General features: G+C 43.2%; 2 protein-coding genes and 1 long non-coding RNA gene across 15 annotated transcripts in view; 2 read left to right on the plus strand and 1 right to left on the minus strand.

The window, feature by feature from the left end:
• LOC124856526 (band 4.1-like protein 1) overlaps positions 1 to 15,294 on the minus strand; it is a 167,096-nt gene that overhangs the window by 102,321 nt on the left and 49,481 nt on the right. The window contains exon 2 of one of the 12 annotated variants that reach the window (XM_047347037.1): positions 11,346 to 11,470. The exons of the other annotated variants lie outside the window; for them this stretch is intronic. The gene's annotated coding sequence lies outside the window, so the exon portion shown is untranslated. The remainder of the gene's footprint in view (positions 1 to 11,345; positions 11,471 to 15,294) is intronic. 12 annotated transcript variants of the gene reach the window in all.
• Positions 1,397 to 5,112, plus strand: LOC124856532. Its single transcript, XR_007035365.1, has 2 exons — positions 1,397 to 2,091; positions 4,329 to 5,112. It is a non-coding gene; the product is annotated as an uncharacterized LOC124856532 (long non-coding RNA).
• On the plus strand, positions 2,485 to 5,112 carry LOC124856528. Of its 2 annotated transcripts, none has more exons than XM_047347052.1 (2): positions 2,485 to 2,666; positions 2,812 to 5,112. In XM_047347052.1, exons 1-2 carry the CDS (start codon positions 2,648 to 2,650, stop codon positions 3,627 to 3,629), a joined length of 837 nt encoding a protein of 278 aa, XP_047203008.1. In that variant the 5' UTR covers positions 2,485 to 2,647; the 3' UTR covers positions 3,630 to 5,112. The 2 variants fall into 2 exon arrangements, with proteins under 2 accessions (XP_047203008.1, XP_047203009.1); XM_047347053.1 differs by having other exon boundaries at positions 2,815 to 5,112.

Genomic DNA, 15,294 nt, shown 5'->3' on the forward strand with positions numbered 1-15,294 from the left:
TTGAATGATTCCAGCATAAACTCTGATTGGAGAGAAGAAGCTCAGAAGAATGATGCATTCTCAAGGAGGAAAAAAAGCAAACTATCAGCATCACTGCCTCTTTCTCTGATTGCACTTGCTTCCCTGTTTGAGACAAATGAGGTTGGACTAATAAATGTCTCCTGAGTGTTCATTACATGTGCAGAAACAGAAGCTAATGTCGCCCGTCATTAAAAACAAAAATTCTGTTGAGATTTTTCAAGTGAAGTTCTGTTGCAAGTAGTTATCTTACCTACAGTAAATAACTCATAGCATGATGGGAACTCCGGCTCCTGTTAGAGAACAAGTTCTATGGGCTTGGCTCATGTAAATTTGGCTCCTGAACGCCTTGTAAGATTTTTGATGCTTGAGTTATTTCATTGCTCACAATAATGTCAATACAAAAATGCAAAATTCACTATTAATTTAAAATGCTGCAAGACCAAGACACCAAGAAAGACAGTCTCATTTTCAGTGTGAATCTAGATTCACACTGAAAATTTACCTTCGTAAATTTACCTTCGTAAATTGTGCATCCACCAGTTGTCAATTATATTAACATTAGACACCATCTTAAGCAGCAAGATTGAACAGATGCATTAATTGTCATTCACTTCAAAGTGACGGACATATCACTAATAGCAAAGTCATTTAGCAAAGGCTAACAGCTGCTCCCTGAGGGGCCGAGAGCAAAGCAGACTTTTGCTATCTTGAAATACAATTCTCAAAAAAATAAATTGTGTTTAAATTGTGCTAGTTAGTAAACCTTCAAACTAATGTCACTAGGAATGAGGAACATTCCAGTATAAAGGCATACCAATGTTTTAAAAATTTACATTTGTACAGCCACTCAAGTTTTCCATTATACCACGCTTACGTTTTAAAGTCCTATTCATTATGTATATTCCAAAGACAGTTTCTCCGGCTCTATGGTGGAGAGCAGTATCACACCAACCCCTCCGCCACCTGTTTCTGTGCTGTCCCTTTCTTTTACATAAAAGCCAAAGTCAGTTGTTTTGACAGTCAAGGTGTGGAAACTAAAGCAATGCGGCCAATTACTCTTATTTGAAACGTTTTGTTAGATGACAACAAGAACCATGTCTGTTAAGCAGACTAGGGCTACAAACCAAATATGCAAGCAGAGTCCGACTAATTAACCAGATAATATCAGTTACTTGTTCTTGGGTTACTCTATAAAGAGCAGAACAACAGGGGGATATTATCCTGAGAGATGAGAACAATATGTTAATGTTGTGAATTTTCACTCAATCATACTGTGAGTATGATAAGTCTCACACTGGCATCATGTATGCATTGAACAGTTAGTGACAGAAAATTCAAAGATCATTCACATGGAATATGGTGGTTGGAGGCAGTGCGCAACCAATGATCTTCCTGTGTGAAACATGTACCGAAAACGGAACATGTACGGCATTTTAGTCACAGTAACTGTCTAAAATAATTTTAAATGGTTGTAAAGACCACTGGTGCTGCCTCGTATCTCCATTTATTATTGTTTTCTTTTTAAATAATCGCTAAAAACAAACATAATAAAGGTTAAAAGGGTTATAAAATAACATTCTCATGAACCACTTCAACATTTTTGAGATTGGGGTTGTTTTAAGTATACTTTGATCTTGAGTCCTCTAAGAATAACCCTTAGCTTTGGTCCAAATAGTCGTTCATACTAAATGAAGTCCCTATGGATGTCGTGTTGTGACATTTTGGTCCTTGCTTTTGGTTTTGTGTTTTTGTTTACCTTTTTAGCAAGATGTTTCTTATTTGTGTTTTGTATTCATGTTTGTTGTGGTTTTCTGCTTTGGTTATCGTCTGCCCCCCAGTGTGCTCTCCTAGTTCGCTTTCCTGTTTTCTTAGAAGGGTTTCCTTATTATGATTATTATTATTTATCAGAGTTCTCTGGCACTCTCTTATTTATTAGTTTCTTTTTTGTTACTCCTCTCATCATTTATTTTCCCCTTTTAGTTATTACTTGGTTTAAGTTCCCTTTATTCTCCTGTTCTTCTTAGCTTTGTTCCCCTAGTTCATCCTTGTTCTCCAGCCTCTCCTCTATAGGTTATCTTTAGTTATTGTTTACTTTTATTCTAGTCCTCTCCTGTTCTTCTTAGCTTTGTTCCCCTAGTTCATCCTTGTTCTCCAGCCTCTCCTCCATAGGTTAGCTTTAGTTATTGTTTACTTTTATTCTAGTCCTCGTTTCCTCTGCTTCATTCTTAGTTTTATTCTATCAGTCTTGGTTTGAGTTTGTTTACTTTTGTAGTCGGGGTTTCCTTATGGTTTCTGTTTTACTAAGTTCTTAGGTTCTTGTGTTCCCTCCAGTTTCTCAGTTTCCTTCAGTTCATGTTTATCCTTGATTCTTACGCTTTATTTTTATCTTGGTTTATAGTTTCATTTAGGTCTGCTTACTGTCTTGTCTTTAGTCCCTTTCCTCATGCTTTGGTTTTATTAGGTTCACCTGCTCCCTCTGCCTCCTTGTCTCACCTGTTCTTAGTTCCTTTGATTACCTGCCTTTGTTCTCCCTCTGTATAATAGTTGGTTTTGTTTCATTGCCCTTTGCTGGTTCCTCTCGTCTCTCACCTTCGTTTGTTGCCCTCGTCCATGCTTGGAGTTCCGCATGTTCCTGCAGAAACTTTGTAAGTTTGGATTTCTGACTCTGGTTTACATCTGCAGTGTTTTTGTTTCCTTTTTTGATATTTTGAATAAACTAAAGACTGCTTGAGATGCTGTGCCTGAGCTCTTGTCTGCGCTTCGGTCCACCCCAAAACCCCACTCTGACAGCAGGAACCAGCCAGACAGACCAAGCAAAAGAGCTGATGAAATGGGTGCAGCAGCAGGAGGAGACGCTACGGGCACTGTATGGGGAGGAGGTGGAACTGTCACCCTCACCTTTATTGCTGGAGGAGATGGAGGAATGCTTCAGTGAGACCGGCTGGGCTGCCTTGGATTTCGGGCCGAGTCGGAACCGTTCCTCCCCGGCACACACCTCCTCCAAGCCACGTCGCCCTCACTGCAAGCGCTCCACCCCAGCAGTGGCAGCTCTGGCCGAGCTCGTCACGCCCACAGCAGCTTCAACTCAACTCACGCTCACAGTGGTCTCAGCGGAGCCATCCTCACCTCCACCAGCCGCAGCAGAGTTTCCGGCTGGGTTTTCCTCCTGCCCAGGACAACTTTGTCACCGGAGATCAGCCGCCACCGAGAAGGTTCGGGTGGACGCCTCCTATGCTTCCACGGAGGGTCCACCCGCCATGGCTTCCTCGCCTCTGTTTTCTCCGGCGTGGGTTCAGTCCGGACCAGAGACGCCGCAGTCGGATCTCATGCGGGTGAGGGGCTTCACTGAGTACCTGAGGATCTTCCCCGAGGATTTGGACTTTGTGCACCTCATTCTAGAGGCGGAGTTCCTGGGAAGGGGGTGGCTTGAAGCTCCAGCACCACTCTCAGCTGGAGGTCCCTTCGCGCCCCTTCTCGAGGCCATGAGTGCTGTCGCCGGGTCTACAGAGGCACAGCCGGCCACTTCACGGTCTTCAGGGCACAGCCGGCCGCTTCAAGGTCTTCAGAGGCACAGCCGGCCACTTCAGGGTCATCTGAACCTCGCCTGATTCCGAGGAGCCCGTGGGCGGGCTGCCTCCACTTCCTCGCCTGATTCCTGAGGAGCCCGTGGGCGGGCTGCCTCCACTTCCTCACCTGATCCCGGAGGAGCCCGTGGGCGGGCTGCCTCCACTTCTAGGTCCTGAGCACCTTCTCAGTTTTCTCTGGGGGGTGCTCACGGAACTCAACCCTGACACACATCATATCGCACCACAGCCTGTCTCCAGGCCTGACACACACCCTGACACACCACAGCCTGTCTCCAGGCCTGACACACACCCTGACACACCACAGCCTGTCTCCAGGCCTGACACGCCACAGTCTGTCAATGTAATGTCGTGGTGCGACATTTTGGTCTTTGCTTTTGGTTTTGTGTTTTTGTTTACCTTTTTAGCTAGATGTTTCTTATTTGTGTTTTGTATTCATGTTTGTTGTGGTTTTCTGCTTTGGCTATTTTCTGCCCCCCAGTGTGCTCTCCTAGTTCCCTTAGCGTTGCTTTCCTGTTTTCTTAGAGGGGTTTCCTTATTATGATTATTATTATTTATCAGAGTTCTCTGGCACTCTCTTATTCATTAGTTTCTTTTTTGTTACTCCTCTCATCATTTGTTTTCCCCTTTTAGTTATTACTTGGTTTAAATTCCCTTTATTCTCCTGTTCTTCTTAGCTTTGTTCCCCTAGTTCATCCTTGTTCTCCAGCCTCTCCTCTATAGGTTAGCTTTAGTTATTGTTTACTTTTATTCTAGTCCTCGTTTCCTCTGCTTCATTCTTAGTTTTATTCTATCAGTGTTGGTTTGAGTTTGTTTACTTTTGTAGTCGGGGTTTCCTTATGGTTTCTGTTTTACTAAGTTCTTAGGTTCTTGTGTTCCCTCCAGTTTCTCAGTTTCCTTCAGTTCATGTTTATCCTTGATTCTTACGCTTTATTTTTACCTTGGTTTATAGTTTCATTTAGGTCTGCTTACTGTCTTGTCTTTAGTCCCTTTCCTCATGCTTTGGTTTTATTAGGTTCACCTGCTCCCTCTGCCTCCTTGTCTCACCTGTTCTTAGTTCCTTTGATTACCTGCCTTTGTTCTCTTACTGTATATTAGTTGGTTTTATTTCATTGTCCTTTGCTGGTTCCTCCCGATCACAACCCTCTAGTTATGTTTGTTCCTTGCTACGTTCCTGCAGCGTGAAGTCTAGTAGGTTTTTGGCTCTGAACTCTGATTACATACCTGCAGTGTTTTTTGTGACGCTTTGACGGATTTGGAATAAAGCTCAAGATTTACTTAAGATGCTGTTACCGAACTCTTGTCTACACTTTGGTCCACCCTAAAACCCTTCATTGCCCTTTGCTGGTTCCTCTCATCTCTCACCTTCGTTCGTTGCCCTCGTCCATGCTTTGAGTTCCGCATGTTCCTGCAGAAACTTTGTAAGTTTGGATTTCTGACTCTGGTTTACATCTGCAATGTTTTTGTTTCCTTTTTTGATATTTTGAATAAACTAAAGACTGCTTGAGATGCTGCGCCCGAGCTCTTGTCTGTGCTTCGGTTCACCCCAAAACCCCACTGTGACAATGGAGTCATTAACTGTAGGATTCCTTTTGATGTTTTAACATAACCTCACTGTAAACATTCTGAACTATCCCTTTAACATCTACCTGGGCCACAAAACAGAAAGTTTTTCCGTCTTGCCACCTGTGTATACTGTCTCAGTTCTGCTCCCAGCAACAAATTACTCCAAAACAGCTGCAATCAAACCATTCCCGATCCCCACTGCTGATATTTTTCACTCGTGTTCTGAACACATTAACGAGCGCACAGCAAACTGTGACACATTTCAGAAAGACACCAGAATCAATAGTTACTGCTGCTTTCAGGCAGCCATGTTTGGTGGTAGTGGAAAAGTCATCCTGCAGCATGTTCACACCCACAGAAAGAATCTGTAATGAAGAATACAAATCACAAAACGTAAAGTTGGTTGGAGGTAAATGGGTGTCCCTTATAGAGGAATTGTCTCATCAAATCAGATTAATTGGCAAATTAGCACAGATTGATGTCATTGAGTGAGGCAGCAGAGCCCGGCGAATGCATTAATTTCCTGTAACAGACCATTACCCACAATTGCCTCTACCAGCCAACTGACAAAGACCTCTGCAGAAGCACAGTATGGACTGCTATTTTCTTTATTGCAGACCTTGTGTAGCTCCCTGACAAGCTCTGCCTTTGATAAGCTTCAGTTATAATATTTTATCAGACAAGAAAAGCATCGTGTCTTCCCTAACAAGCTGGGCCAGTTCCCTTGTTTCTTCTGCCTTTCTGCTGTCTTTTCAGCCTCATCAGGGGTATGCTTTAATCTAAGCCAGACAGAAGGGAGGGAGAGAGTGTGTGTGTGTTTGAGAGAGAGAGCATGCATGTCTTTGGGAGAGAACAGGCTAAGCTTCAAGATGCAGTTGCCAAGGTAACAGCATACAGTACTCTTTCACATCCGCTCGGCTTCTCTCTTTCTTTCTTTAGCTCTCTTTCTCTCTCTCTTTCAAAGAGAAGTAATAGAGAAACAGAAATACCAACAGAACAAGGATGGAAGATGAGAAGGCAAATGACGAGGCAACTAGAAAGAAACTGGGAGCAGGGATAAACAGAAAGATAAGGAATGACAAGAGGGAAAAGGAATGATGATGATGCATATCAAGTCATAGCAAATGTCACACACTATGGTTCAAGAAGGGAAGTGTTACAGTAGCTGAACAATGTGACATGCACATGCAAGTTTAATTAAGTTCATGCATCATGATGCTTTGATGATGGCATGCAGTCAAGTACTGCTTTGGAAAATGTACCTTAGTTCTTTACTACTGACTACTTGAGCTGGTAAACAATGTGATAAACACAGCCACAAGCAGATCAATATTCCAGTATTAGCCAAAATCAGAACTTGCGTATGAAGACAAGGAAGGCATAGGTGGGAGCAAATATAGCTGTAAAATACATTGTCCATATCTCATTAAAGTGCACTGACACTTTAATGTGTGACTGGCCAGGTGAGTATCAGGAGATTATCATAGTTGGAACTAGACATGTAGGAGGCTGCTAGAGGACATAATGACAACTTTTCCTCACTCTGCTACATTTTCATACTACCCTCAAATGTTGCATGATTTGCTGTTATTTTAGCTTTTAACTCTATGTTCTCTCTGTTTTTTCTCTTCCTGGAAGCTACACCTGGCCTGGCTCGATGTTTAGCTCTTACATATTGCTGGAGCGGGGAATCAGCTTAGCTGCTGCTGCCAACTGCTTAATGTTCTCCTTCTCCAGATGATACAGTGTTAAAACCTGTCTCTCCTACACATAGCTACTGGCTGAGCTTTTCCTGTGACTAACTGTATGTGCTCCCTTTCATACTCTAGACTTGAAAATTGGCTCAGAGTTTATCTACTTAGCTCTCTCTCCAAAATAAAGACACTGAAGAGGCTACTACTGGATTTAACATTTTATTTTTCTTTAACATAGAAATCCTGTAATCCTGGATCATTGCTTCCGTGTTCTTTTGTGTATCTCCTCTGTCCCCTTAAACCCCCAGTCGCTTGTGGCAGATGGCCACTCACACTGAGCCTGGTTCTGCTAGAGGTTTCTTCCTGTTAAAGGAGACTTTTCCTTTCCACTGTCACTACATGCATGCTCAGTATGAGGGATTGCTGCAAAGTCAATGACACAGAGTTGTTCCTCCATGCTATCGCCACATGCTTGCTTAAAATAGGGAATAGGGAAGAGTGTAATCTGATGGTTTCCTAAGATAAATCTTTTTTCTTTTTTCACTACTCATCCATAATCTGTTGGTATGGAATGGTATTTTAATTGTATTGAAATAAAGAATCTTTGGACTAAATATGAACAGGATTGTTGTGACAAAAATAAATTGATTGAATGTAACTGAACATTAATTGGACTTGTTTTTTTATGTAAAACTCATCTAAGATTCCTTTTTGTTTGTCTCTTATAAAGTGAATTGAATTTAATATTAATAGAACAAGCCTACCAAAAGAAAAATGTAGATGTTCGTCTTTATTGTAGGACATTACATTATTTTTTGCGTTGTGATGAATTGATTTGAATTCAGTGACTGGAGTCATTGAATGGAATGATAGTCCACATATTTTAGACAGAAAGTGATATAGACTAAAACACAAGCAACTTTAAAATCGTACCTTGATGTTAGCTGTACAACTAGCTAATGTTTATAAAGTTTAGCACCTCAGTTTACTTGCTGATATATTTTTATTAATATAGTGTGATTCATTTTGCATCTAATACATAGCATTCAACTTTTTTCAGTGGCAAAACGTCCTGCTTTATATTTTGTTTAGTGTCCAACACCAATCAACCATTGTACTGCTAACGTCTAACTTTAGCATGCTAATAGTGAGCAATGTTAACCTTTTCGGTGTCAGATTGTGCATGCTCTGCTACAAATATTTAACCCTCCATCCAATGGTAAAGGAAACACTACAAATATGGATTAGAAAACAAAGAAAAAGTTAGGGGTGAAACTGAATTTTGTAAAGTAATCCAACATTGTTTAAAGTTAGTTTGTTTACTGGACATCTGCTGTTGTGCTGTCCGGCAGTGTATCATGTGTCAACAACTCTTGTACTTCTACCAAGAAACATCAGAGTCACAGTCTGGCATGTTGCCCCAACTGATCCAAAGCACACTGCTGAAGCAGCAGAGTCACAGTCTGGCATGTTGCCCCAACTGATCCAAAGCACACTGCTGCCTGTCAGTGAGAGTTGATGCAGTCGCCCAGAGAGAAGAATGTGTGGCTTAAGGACACCACTCTCACCCAGTACCAGATCCAAACACACAACCTGTCACTGACAATCTGACAAGTTGTGTTAACACTGATGAGACCCACTTGGGCATTGCTCAGAGCACTTTTTATTTACCAACCACTGCGAGTTATGGTGTATTCACACCAGGAAAGTTCTTTGGTCCGCTTGTTTGGTCCGGACCAAAAGCAAACTTTTTTTTTTCATTTGGCGCGGTTTGTACTTTTTGCAAGTGAACTATTACTTGTAAACAAAGCCACGCAGGTGACGATCATTGTTCCCATTGGACAGAAATGACGGGGGCGGTACAGAGCATATACCCGAAAATTGAGGAAAACAGCTGTAGACGTGCTGCGTGCAGCACCTCTGTTTGGCATATTTGTGCCGTTATTACAGCTGCAATATTATTGTGAGAGTGAAGAACAGCTCATTCAACACAGATTTTGAGACGTTCCATTTATAATTTTGGAACCCCGTCGGAGAATGTTTGCTGAACGCCGACGTTCTCTACGTGCCTTGTCCCACAACAAGCCAGTAGTGTTGCTAAGCAACACACAGCTTATCAGGTATGATTACCTTACAACACACACCTTATGTCCAAAGAGACCTACGCTTTTTGTAGTTGGTTCAGATCGGGGCCGGTTTGTATTCAGACCATAAGCGAGCCGCACCAGAGTCTGTTTGGAAGCGGACCGAGACAACCTCAAAAAGTGGGTCTCGGTCTGGTTGTTTGGCCTGGACCAGGGTTCGCTTGAGTGTATTCACACCTGCACAAAAGGTCCAGATCAAAGGGGGAAACGAACTCTGGTCCGTTTAAAGCGGACCAAAAGTGGCAAGTGTGAATACACCTTTAGAAAACTAAACCCATGTTTTGATAGTTTGGTGTTCTTTTCTACAATAACATTGCAGCTCCTGGAGCTGCAGTGCCCCTTTATACAATTCCAGAGTTATTCTTACTGTTCCACAGCAATTCTTACAGTCAGAATCTCTACCTTTATTTAGCAGTTTTTCATTTGCAGTTATTAAACAGTAGGCTAGATAATAAGCTTGACCCTTCAGGTTGTGGATCTTGCGCAGATGACCAATAACAGACATAAACACAAAACACAATCTGGACTGAATTATGTAAGTTTAACAGCTAAAAGAGTTTTAAATAAATTTGCTATATTCTAAGCATTTATTAATACCATTTTGCTTATCTGATCTCTCATTGATGTTAAAAACATACACCAAATAAGAATAATAAGTATAATAATAATAAACATCTTAAATGTATCGTTAAGGTTGGACAACCACAGCTAAGGAGTACTGTTCGTTGGCAACAACCAACTCAGGGTTAAGAAGCTCAGCTTGCTAGCAAATTTAAAATTTGATCCACATTTGAATTTTCTAAAAGTAAAATTTTCTCACAAGATTTGACATTTCCTACATTTTACTGAAATAATATACTCAGTCACAGTACAAATGATTTTAACATATTAGTTTTACCATTGCTGTACACCACATTCGCATGAAGCTAAATGAATCAACATTAGTTACATTCCAGTCAAAATGTTTAGCTGATAAAGTAGCTAATGTTAGAATTCAAACTTTATTGAACACTACCTTTACAAACTAATATTCTTGATCAATAGTTAATCATTAATACACTGCAAAATTGCATTTTTTGGTGCTGTGTGAATTCCTGTATTTGTTCTCTTGAAGAATCTACGGAAAGGAGACGTTTTCATTCTGCACTAAAGCCCATGGGTGCATGTCCAAGGACAGCTGCATTACCTCTGACAATACGTTTCTGTAGATTCTATACGCTGTGCAACCCAAGGACTGCAAAAGTTTTTTGGTTTTTTTTCTCTCCTTAAACTTCTATGATCCCCAACTCCCACAGTTGATGTTGTGATCAATGATCACAGGAAGCATTGCTGCAGTGATGCAGTGATGCAGCATGCAAACAAGAGATCGGAGTGGTAAAACAGAGACATGGGCGTGGAAGTGCACCGGAGGCTGAGAAGGCATCATCACGAACCTCGGAGGCAGGGAGGCACAGGATGGCAAGACAAAGCTTGTTGGCTTGTAATTGCTCTGACAAAGCTGTGCTTAACTCTTTAAAGCTGCAAAAGTGACACACAGAGGGCCTTACCCTACAGCTGCTTGCTATTGAGCTGGCCCTTCATATACATAATTGTCCATACCCCTTCCAAAACAAGCCTTTAAATTATTTCTGTTTCGTCTCAACGCCAGTGTTGTTTTCACAGTATAAAAATAATTGACACTGGACCTCACTGGATAAACTAGACTGGACCTCTACAACATATAGAAGTATTTTAAAATGTTAATCAGTTCCTGCCAAAAAGTTCTGCAAGACTCTGAGGCTATAGTGTATTTGTCTCAGCAAGAAGTCCTAACTGTATTCCAGTTAATGACAGCCTGTCTCAACAATCCCACTTTTCAAACCAGAATCTCCAGCATTGCAATTCCTGTGTGGTAAAATGGTTTCCTGTTGCTTAGACTGCAGTCACAGATGTTTATGGCTGTTGATGAAGTGCTGATGTAAAAAAAACAACAGACAGGTCGGATAGGTTTTGGTAATGCTGTCCTCAGTTGTTCTAAAACTAAATTTACAGGTGTGTTCTCTCTTTTTCCTACTACAGATTCTGTGTAACTAAATCATTATTTGAAAGGCATGTGTTTGACAAGGGAGCAGTGCTAGTTCCATCATTAGCTACGTTTACATGGACATAAGTAATCGAAATAAACAACCAGTCAGACTAAAAATGTGTCATGTAAACATGTCAGTCTGAATATTTTGATCGGATTCTGCAGTATTGGAATGAAATTGTAATCCGACTGAGAGTGGTGATTGACCACCTGATCGACATGCATGTAAACGCCTGACAGGATCAAGTTATAGTGAATGAAACAAGCTGACCTGAGTGTGCATGTGCGCCTCACGTTCCCCCCAATGGTTTCTGGTCTGTGGAGGGAGGGCCAGCAGCGCTAAAGTTTGAGGCATCTCAGAACTTTGAAGGATGCTTGTTTCGTTCCTCTCTCATCCTGTAATGCAGATAGACCAGTAGCATGTGTTGCTGAGCCCGTAGCTTAATTAGGAAGTTCAGTAACATTTCAACCGTGATTAGAAGCTGGTGTGATTCCATCCTGGGCGCTCAGAAGACAAGCAAACTGATGCACTGCTGCTTTGTTTGCTAGTTTTTGTTGTTCAGCAAAGACGGAAGAATTTCTTCTTTGTTTTTTTTAAGGACATTTGATAATCCTGCACACGTGGTTCTATTCTGAATAAATGATTGGATTGATTGATTGATTGTGTGCCCATATAAATGGTCCGATTAGTTTTAAGTTTTTTAGTCCAAATACATTTCAAACCGATCGAGAAATTTTGTGCATGTAAACATAGCTACTGAGGTCATTCATTATGTGAAAAAACTGGTGTCAAACAAGTTGCCATTATTTAAGGACAAAGACAGGAAATGCTATGCATGCAGCTTGCAGTGGACTCCTCTCGAAACTGAGTAAAATCATTGTAGTGTTAGCGAACATTGTACTTTGACTTAAAAATTAAATAGAGAGGTGCAACATAATAAGAAGTGTAGAAAATCATAACTCAGGTGAAATGATCTCAAATGTTTTAAATTGGAAACCACAATCAGAGAGTTGTGGAAGAAAACAGGAAACCCTCATTGAAATGGATCAAAGAATTGGCAAATTACCCCGATCATTTAATAACTTCCTCCACAGTGATAAAAGAAGGTCCACAGTTCTTCTAGCTGTGGGTACCATAACATTTAGACAACACCTATGTGAAGCCAAGCCATCGGCAAGGGCCCGCTACAAAGTCAAACCTGTTCTGAAGAGGCTAAAAAACACATTACCCGGCAAGACGAGATAAGGTGCAGAGATAGGCGCCGCAGGCAGTGTGTCAGATGACCTCAAAACACCAAATACACAGTAAACCGTGGGGTCCGGTTAGGGGTCCAATTCCACATACATGGACTAGCCTGAGTATATCACTACTGTGTCTGTGTGTGTTGTTAAACTACAGTCTTGAAATACATACAGTGATTTTGTAGTTCCAGTGACCTAAAACACACCGCGTTCAAATAAAATGTCATAGCCTGAGTTCAAGTCCCACAGAGACACACGTCTCCAGAAAACAGAACTTGTCTGATGGCCCAAACTGCTTGAAGTTTTACTTAGATATGGCACACACATTTCGTCCGATCCTCATTTTGCCTTTCCCTTTGAAGAAATACACACACATACACACACACACACACACACTCCTATACAACACTCTCCATTTCCCTTTGATTTTATTTTCTGCATCAGATCTCTGTTGATTCGCTTGTTCATTCTGAAAGAGGATTTCATGAAGGGACGTTGCTGTGATTTTGTGCTTCAGCTAATGGATCATCCAGAGGATCTGAACTGGTGCACTCTGTTCTACAGGCCGAATTCATTGCGGTGGGATGGCTCGAAGCTCCAGCTCCTCTTTCTGCTGGAGGTCCTTTCGACCCTCTTCTTGTGGCTGTTAGAGCAGCACAGAGCTCCAAGGATTATGAGCCACAGCCGTCCGCCGTCAAGCTTCATGAGTCACAGCATGCAGCCAAGCCTATGGACTCACAGCCTGCTGCCAGGCCTCTGGACTCACAGCCTGCTGCCAGGCCTCTGGACTCACAGCCTGCTGCCAAGCTATAGGACTCAAAGTCCAGAGAGGGGTTCAATGGACAGCCGCCTCTCATCCAAGTTCCTGAGTTTCCTGAGGGGTCCGAGGAAGGACCGCCTCTCATCCTAGTTCCTGAGTTTCCTGAGGGGTCCGCAGACGGACCGCCTCTCATCCTAGTTCCTGAGTTTCCTGAGGGGTCCGAGGACGAACCACCTCTCATCCTAGTTCCTGAGTTTCCTGAGGGGTCTGAGGACGGACCACCTCTCATCCTAGTTCCTGAGTTTCCTGAGGGGTCCGAGGACGGACCGCCTCAGATCTTGGCTCCAGGACCCATTGACTGTGCTCCCAAGCTGACCTACTGTGCTCCTGGCCAGACTGACGCCAGGCCCAGGCCACTGCCGGCCCTGCCTGGGCCCAAGTCTTCGATGCGGTTCTGGCTTTGCCACAGACCTCCGAGGCACCTGCTTCCACGTCGCAGACCGCCTGACTCCTCGCTTTGTGGGCTTCCTAGACGCCTGCATCTCTGTCGCCGCCGGCCTCCTAGACGCCTGCATCTCTGTCGCCGCCGGTCTCCTAGACGCCTACATCTCTGTCGCCGCCAGCCTCCGGATCGTCGGCCTCTTCGCTGGCTACATTGCCGCAGACCTCCGGATCGTCGGCCTCTTCGCTGGCTACATCGCCGCAGACCTCCGGATCGTCGGCCTCTTTGCTGGCTACATCGCCGCAGACCTCCGGATCGTCGGCCTCTTCGCTGGCTACATCGCCGCAGACCTCCGGATCGTCGGCCTCTTCGCTGGCTACATCGCCGCAGACCTCCAGATCGTCGGCCTCTTCGCTGGCTACTTCACCGCAGGTCTCCACGGCTTCACCGCCGACCGCTCAGAACTCTGTGGTGCAGGTCCGGTCGCCCACCTGAACTCTGTGCTTGTTGGGGATGACCTCCTGGTCGCCCGCCTGAACTCTGTGCCTGTTGGGGATGACCTCCTGGTCGCCCGCCTGAACTCTGTGCCTGTTGGGGACGACCTCCTGGTCGCCCGCCTGAACTCTGTGCCTGTTGGGGACGACCTCCTGGTCGCCCGCATGAACTCTGTGCCTGTTGGGGACGACCTCCTGGTCGCCCGCCTGAACTCTGTTTTTTGTTTCTGGCCCTCCTTCCGAGGCCCCCCTCCGCCCACCCTGGTTGGGTTGTTTTTTGTTTCTGGCCCTCCTTCCGAGGCCCCCCTCCGCCCATCCTGGTTGGAGTACTTTTGTGTTTTGGACATTGTGCTTTCTAGTGGTCGTCTGGGATTCATCCTTGTTGGGTGGGTTATGTCATGGTATGACATCCTTGGACTTGGTTTGTGTTTTTGTATTAACCGTTCTTAGGTCTATGGTTTCCTTTATTGTTAATTAGTTCCACCTGTCCCTTATGCCTCCATGTCTCCTTGCCACACCTGTTCTTAGTTCCTGTGATTACCTGCCTTTGTTTTCTCCCTGTATATTAGTTGGTCTGTGTTCTTTGTTCCCCGCTGGTTCCTCCGTCACTATCCCTGTTTATGCTCAGTTTTGCTACATTACAGAACTATGTACACATGTAAGTTTTTGGCTCGACTCATGTTTGTACTTGTTGGATTATGTTACGTTTTGGAGACCTTTAATTAAAGAAAAGTCTTCCTCTCATCATGCGGCTGCCAAGCTCTTATCTGCACTTTGGTCCGATCCAAACCAAGAACGTGATAAAAATGCACTCAGGTCTAGATAGTAAAGCCATTTTTGTTTATTTCAAAAGCAAACGAGTGAGATTTTAGGAAAAAGAAGAAATATGAGAAAAAGAAAAGTATGCTTTCATCTTCTCTGAAACCTGTTCATGCATTTTTAATAGAGTGAAATCAGTTCATGCCCACGCTGCTCAAGTCAAATATATTTCCTTTTCAGTGCTGGGAGCTTCACAGACAAACACACAATGAAACTTTACGTCAACCCAGAAAAAGTATTCACACCCTGTCTCACTTTTGCACATTTTGTCACATTGCAACAGCAAACTTCCATGGATTGTATTTAATAAACCAACACAGAAGTTTTATAAGATAACCCTGGTTTAAACTACACCACCATCTCACTGACCTGTCTGCTGTGTTCTTTGGTCTTTATTATGCCGTTTGTTCACTAATGTTCCACTGATGCTACGGAACAGCTGGATTTATGCTGAGATTAATTT

The sequence above is a fragment of the Girardinichthys multiradiatus genome, chromosome 20 (genome assembly GCF_021462225.1).
Source record: "Girardinichthys multiradiatus isolate DD_20200921_A chromosome 20, DD_fGirMul_XY1, whole genome shotgun sequence".
NCBI classification, from domain to species: Eukaryota; Metazoa; Chordata; class Actinopteri; order Cyprinodontiformes; family Goodeidae; genus Girardinichthys; species Girardinichthys multiradiatus.